Raw genomic sequence first — 6,688 nt, 5'->3', positions numbered from 1 at the left:
CCATACAGACATTTTGGGGAATGTCAAATCTTACAGGATCCTGGCCCCAGCTGCCTGACCCAGTTGCAATCAGGAATGCCACCCCTCATTCCTCCTTTCAAACTGGTTCATTAGCTTTCCACAGTAATTTATTTTTTTTGAGAGACAACTCCCAAGTATTGGTATACAAAAACTTAACACTTGGGAGCTATTAGCAACCATGTTCTCCATCTATATGAAAAGAGTTGGGCTGTAAAGAGAATTAAACTGACAGTGAAGACAGAGACGGGGTCTGGATAGAGTTTGAGTCCCTGGAGACAGACTCTCCCAGTCCTCTTCAGAGTTTAGATGTTCAGCTTATTGTTCAAACATGTAACAACACAGTATCAACAAATTCATCTTTTTTATTAAATTAGTTCAAGAAGAGAGTACAGACTAACAACATTCCTTTAACCCACTGCACAGTAATCTAGAGATTCTTAAAACCAATGCCAAGGCCCCACTTCAGAACAAGGAAATAATCTCTGTAGTTTGGGGCCTAGATAGGTAATTTTAAAGGGTACCCAGGCATTTCACTTTGAGGAATCAACCTATCAGGAATATTCATTATAAACAGGTGTGCAGAGAGGTTATTTTAACCTTCGCAAGATTGGAAGACTTTATATAAAGCTTCTAAGCTTGTGACTATCAGCCCACTAGTGCTCCTTCATTCCACTATAATAGTACACATCAAAACTTTTTTTAAAAAACTAGCAAGATCCAATCCTCTCAAAGTCACAATTTAAGATTCTTAGAATTTTAATCGCTTAATTCTCTCCCAACACACATACAAATTCATATACAAATGTTGTGACTCTTGAGCAACATTGTGTTTCAATTAGTTTTTTTCCCACACAGCAGCCAAAAATTGGTTTTGTATCTCTTAGCTCAACATCCTCGAGGTTATAAAAGGGTTGAGGTCAAAGAAATAAAGACATGTTTGGAGAGTTGCTCGAGTATTATACAATGTCTCGCTTGCTCCCCCAAATGGAAGGGCTCCCCTCCCCATTCAACTGATGCTTAAGAGAGACTGGACTGTGTCCTCTGGAGTCTCTGGAGCCCAAAGATCTACACCAAACACATACCAGAAAAAAATCAGACTTGCAAACTAGCTGTTTATCTAATAGAGAGGATCTACTTGGGAACAGTCTACACTCCTATTTCTGAAAAAAAGGATGAGTGTTTCACATACAGAGTTGACCTGTGGCCACTTTAAAATGGTCTTTGTTAACTCTAGGGCTGGAGACCCTAACAGAGCAAATTTCTTAAGGATGATATACTGGAAACCAGGGACTGAGGGAAGAATCAAAAGTGAACATCTGGGAAAAGGCATTACCTTATCAGTGATTCTTAAATCTTGAGTGTGCATCAGAAACACCTGAGGGCTTGTTAAACAATATTTTGTTGGGCACGACCCCTAGAGTTTTAGTATTTCGAGGGTGAAGCCTAAGAATCTGCATTTCTAACAAATCCCCAAGTGATTCTGATGCTGCTGGTTCAGGACTACACTTTGAGAGCCATTGGCCTACATTAACAGAAAGGCCAACAGAGAGCCTCATATACAAAGCAGACTCTCTACCAAGACTTTGGTGGTGAAGTTGGAGGGCATAAAAAAACACAGGAATAAAATCTCAGTGATTAAAATAAGGCGAATTCTTGCTCACATAAAGTCAAATCAGCTGGGGATGTGGAGAAGGTTACAGTTAATGAAAAGGAGGCCTAGTCCTCAAGTCATTCAAGGATCCAAACTGATAATCTTTACCATCTTCAAGATGGCTTCCAAAGTTGTCCTGGGTGTGGCCATCCAACCAGTGGATGAGAATAGAGGATCATCCAAGTATGGGGCAGGCTTGGATTTCTACACCCATATTCCACTGCTAAGAACTCAGTCACATGGCCTTCCATAGATGCAAGGGGAGTGGGGACATGTAGTCCATGGCAAGGCAGCCTTATTTCAGCAACATCTGAGGGGAGAAAGAATCTCCAGTGAACATCTAATAGTTTCTGCCACCAAACCCCCTTCCCATTGCAGGCTTCTAGCCTTAAGCAAATCTGAGTTTAACTTTAAAGGAAATGTATAGCTAATTATATAAACATTTTAATTACTAAAATGAATGTTTATAACCAAAAGGGATCAAAAAACTTAATGACTGAAAAAAGTCATAAGAACCATCCAGGATAAAGGCAAGAGGCTGAGATATTGCTTGTTTACAGGGGCAGTCAAGAGGAAAAATAAAATTGCTGTTTTATAACTCTATGGAGTTCCTCTCTTTTAACATGTTATGATACTTTAGAGATTAAGCAGATTTTTAAACAAAATTTAAATTTCATAATTTCACATTTATACAGCTTGATATTCTTTATTTATCTATCATTCTTAAAACAAATAACAGATCTACTTTTCAAGAATGAAAGCTTGCTATTACTGAGGATTATCTTCAACGTTTACTGCAACTCCAAAAACAGGAATGTCCCACACAACAGCAGTACTTTGATTAAGTTGATTAATCTTAACGTAGCCATCCATGCCTATGCTTGGCATAAAGTGAAATTACTGCCTGGGACATCTCATAACTGAGAATATTGTTGGAGAGTGAAGCCATTTATATAACTTCTAGTTATATCTCTTTTAAGATTCTCCTAGAGCAAATTAACTACTACATGATGCTATTTACTGAAAGGAAAAAAAAGACAAACATCTTTCACGGTCTTTCATTCATCTCATCAATTAGAACACACAAGGCAGCATCTTTCTCTATAATCTGATCTCTTCGATGACCTGAATTTTCTCTTTGTTGTTCATTCTGTCCAATACAATTGTTGCTATCATCAGCATCCATCGGTTCACTTTTTACTCTCATCCCCGCTTCTGAATGAGGCAAATCATCAGGCAAAGATGCCAAGCAATTTTGAATCATTTCAATGACTCGTTCCAGATGCTTCTGAAACCTCTCAGCTGTTTCAAGGCGTTGACGTTTCTGCACCTCCATCATGACTCTTAAGGTCTCTCTTGCTTGGTGGGGTCGGTATTCATTTATGAGATGATGGACATGTACAAAAAGCAGCTTAAGGTCTTCTAGCTTTTCTTCTCTTTTTATACTCCCAGGGCTCCTTATCAAGATATCTAAGAGGTCTAAGAAATTAATAAGGATAGACATATTGAGTTTTCTGAGTTCTTTCTTGTGATCAAACTGCATAGGATGAAGTCGTTCAATGCCCTGACTCTCTAAAGGGCGGATGATAAGATCATCACACTGGAACTGGTTGCCAAACATCATATAACTGTCTTTTATTGGAGGTGGAGGCCTGGGAGCTAGGCCTTCCTGAATGTTTTCATCTGTATACTCTTTGATGTATTGCATTGGAGGTGGTGGAAGGGCACTCACTTGCTGTGGTTCACCCATTGTGGAAGATCAAGAACCTACAGAAATAGACCAAAGATTTAGAGTACCTCTGCCAAACAATCCTGTCACATTGAGTGACTAGAGACAGAACATTTTCCTTTTTTTTTTTTTTTTTGGGCCTGGCAGCGTGGAACCCAGGACAAAATGATCTTAGTTTCTAAAACTAACATTTACTACAGGGAAAGGCTGCCATCGTTTCTAATTAGCATCATGTTTCTTAATTATCTAAGTATTTTCCCTTCTCTACTTCTTTTACAGGCACAAAAAATATGCTGTAGTATATTTTCATCTATAAAGAAAATCTTCTAGATTCCACACTTCCCCAGTTATGCCCCATTTCTCTACATCTTCCCATAGCCAACCTATCCATGTTGTCTCCCCATTTCATGTCACAATCACTTTTGTTTTATAGATTTCCAAAAGTGAATACTTACTTATAACTCTAATAAACACTTTCACATTATGTCATTATAATGCAATTATGAATGTAACAATTCTATATTCCAGACAGCTGGTATCATCCGAGCCTGATAAAATGATGATCCAATTTCGTCCCTTTTTTCCTGCCATGTACTCTATCTACAATTTTTTGTGAACAACATTAACTTTTCAACATCTACTACAGAAATGTCAAACCCAAGTGTGTCTCTTCTCTGGCCACGATAACATCTATTTCACTTTAAGCTTAAATATATCATAAAATGAGAAGATCCCAAGTGCTCATTTAGACTGACTCTATCAGATTCTCAAGATATATACCACCACCATCCAACATCAGAAATGGCAAGTGATGTACTAGAGGTAGTTTTAATACTTGGAATTTCTGAAGTTCTAGAGGCAGCTGTGGAGCATCCGAGTTTCTCCCAAGCCACAGTGGCAGAATGCTACTGAGAATCATTGAGGCAGTGGCCATGGGCATCATGTGTTAGTGTAACTATACCAGCCCACAATTCACTGCTTTACTAACTATTCCTTTTCATCATTATCTACCTGGCTTCAATCTCCTATCTCCACAAAAAGTGCTCATCAAGGTCATTAAATAAGCACATCATCAAATCCATTGGCTATTTTTCTAAGGTGATCTTAACCTATCGGCAGCATTTTCTTTCTTTTCAATACACACACCTTCTCCCTCAGCTAAATTTATGTTTTTCTCCTACCTCACTGGCTACTCCCTCTCAATCTCCTGTACCTCGAACAATGCCTGGAAGGCACTAGATCCTCTATAAAGGTCCATTTAATGTCTTTTTTTTAAAAACACATGCATTAAAAAGGAAAATAGACAAAAGATGACAAGGAAAGGCAAATGCTAAAGGTGGGAAAATATTCAGGCTAAAACTTTTTAAAAACAAATTTTAAAAAGGGTCCTTTCTATGTAATGGATTATCAAGATTTCAAATATTCCATCACTGAACAAATATAAGAATATTTTTTGTGGCAGGCCTTGATTCCCAGCTGAGGTCACACTCTACTTCCTGTTTCTTCAGAATGGTGATCCCAATTTTAGAAGCAGGCTTTTAGCTATCCTGGTCCCTCACAGAAGCCTTCTGGAGTGAAGATCATCCATTCACTTAAGCTCTCATAGAGGCCACCATCACAATCACCATGTAACAACTCCTAGCAGGTAAGCCACTACCACCCAAGAGAATATGAGAATTCTCATATCAATTGACAGAAAAAGAAACAAACATATTTGGAATTTAAATTTGGCAGTATCCAAAAATTCTTTGAACCAACAATTTCATTTCTAGAAATGTGTCCTATAAAAATATTGGTGCAAGTACACGAAAAATGTGATAATGATGTTTAATGCAGAACTGAAGAAGTAGAAAAAGCTGAATCAACCTATGATTTCATCAATATGAGGGCTGGATAAAGTATGCCTACATGTTTATACAGTCATTAAGAAAAAAGGGGTAAAACTCCACGGGTGGACGATTACAAACACTGTGTACTGTCTCATTTATTCACTAATTTATGACAGTTGCAAACAGTTGTAATCAACTTTTTAAAACTTTAACATAAATTCAGATTTACAGGAACGTTGTATGAATAGTACAAAGAATGTTCCATATTTTTCACCCAGTCTCCAAATGTTAACATTTTCACTCACTTGCCCTATTGAGCTCTTCACTCCAAAATAATGCACTGGAAGTCCCCAAAACGAGGATGTTCTCTTATTCACGACATAATTCCTAAGATCAGAATAAGCTTTGATCTGGTACGTCACGATAAATTTTAGACAGCCCAGGTTTCAGCCCACTCAAGCATTCTTAGGCCGCGGGTACTGTTTTTGTGCTTCCCGGCACTAATAGCATTCTATTTAAGTTGCCATTTTCTCAAGGCTAACTACGTGACAAGCACCATTGTTTTGTATCTTCTTAATCTTTTTAACAATTCTGAGTTAAGAACTATCATTAATTTCACTTTAGAGGTAAGGATCCCAAGTTTCAATGAGGGGGAAGTGTCTGCACCAGATCAAAAGGCTAGTAAATAGTACACAGCATGAATTATCCTTGGTCTTTTTAGCAGCAGAGCACAAGCTCTCCTAAATCAGTAAACTGCGTAGCCTCCAGCTGTACTAAAGGAACTTGACGTATTACTGAAATTAGTTAATTTTCTATCACTTCTCTAGACTGAACTTTTCAAAGGCGATGAAAATCTTCAGAAAAACTTTCAGGTATCATGGCCGGTTATTAGACCCAAGATCGGCCCTCTAGTGTTTGTTCCATCCTGGGAGGGGATCTAAACCAAAAAAGGAAGGCATTCCAGGGTCCCACCCCCCGACATCTAATTCACTTTGTCTACTGTGAATGGGACTGCCACAAAGTAGTTTTTAAAAGCTCTTTAGAGGAATCCTGGACGATGAGACTAGAAACCTACCCCCCTTCCCCGTCCCTATTAATTCAGCAATTTCAGGATCGCCCCCTGAAAAGGGCGGGTACAGTTGGTAGTCTCAATTTACAAGGGCCGCAGAGGCCAAATAGCTCGCCGAGGCCACAGAGCTTAGCAAACCGGCGGTGCCGAACAAGAAGCCAGGGCTCCCATCCTCCAGACCTGCTCAGCCTTCTCAAACCGAGGAACCCCGAGCCCCACTGGCACGCCCACCCCGGGCTCCACGAGCGGCGGGGAGGCGGCGCGCCCAGAAGGACGCGGGACAAAACCGCGAACGAGCGCACTACACGCCAGGTCTCCCCCATTCCCAGTCCGTCCTGACGAAACTGCGGGGCCCGGAGAAACACGCACACGGAACGGAGCCCCACGCC

The 6,688-nt window shown here is 39.7% G+C and overlaps 1 protein-coding gene across 1 annotated transcript; it reads right to left on the bottom strand.

The window, feature by feature from the left end:
* Window positions 1–363: 363 nt before the first annotated feature.
* MED7 (mediator complex subunit 7) lies at window positions 364–3,534 on the bottom strand. The gene is made up of 2 exons (XM_023528629.1): window positions 2,798–3,534; window positions 364–1,982 (listed from the first exon to the last, which is right to left on the bottom strand). Exons 1-2 carry the CDS (start codon window positions 3,420–3,422, stop codon window positions 1,786–1,788), a joined length of 822 nt encoding a protein of 273 aa, XP_023384397.1. The 5' UTR covers window positions 3,423–3,534; the 3' UTR covers window positions 364–1,785.
* Between the last annotated feature and the right edge of the window lie 3,154 nt (window positions 3,535–6,688).

The sequence above is a fragment of the Pteropus vampyrus genome, unplaced genomic scaffold, assembly GCF_000151845.1.
Source record: "Pteropus vampyrus isolate Shadow unplaced genomic scaffold, Pvam_2.0 Scaffold30, whole genome shotgun sequence".
NCBI classification, from domain to species: Eukaryota; Metazoa; Chordata; class Mammalia; order Chiroptera; family Pteropodidae; genus Pteropus; species Pteropus vampyrus.
Note: the sequence above shows the minus strand (reverse complement) of the source record. Positions and strands in the feature narration are given on the sequence as shown.

What these genes read in the sequence shown, in the direction of transcription:
- MED7 (XM_023528629.1), bottom strand. Translation starts at nt 3,422, where the DNA reads ATGGGTGAACCACAGCAAGTGAGTGCCCTTCCACCACCTCCAATGCAA. An exon ending in ACAACAAAGAGAAAATTCAG is followed by an intron (nt 1,983 to 2,797) that starts GTCATCGAAGAG and finishes TTCTCCCCTCAG; the next exon opens with ATGTTGCTGAAATAAGGCTG.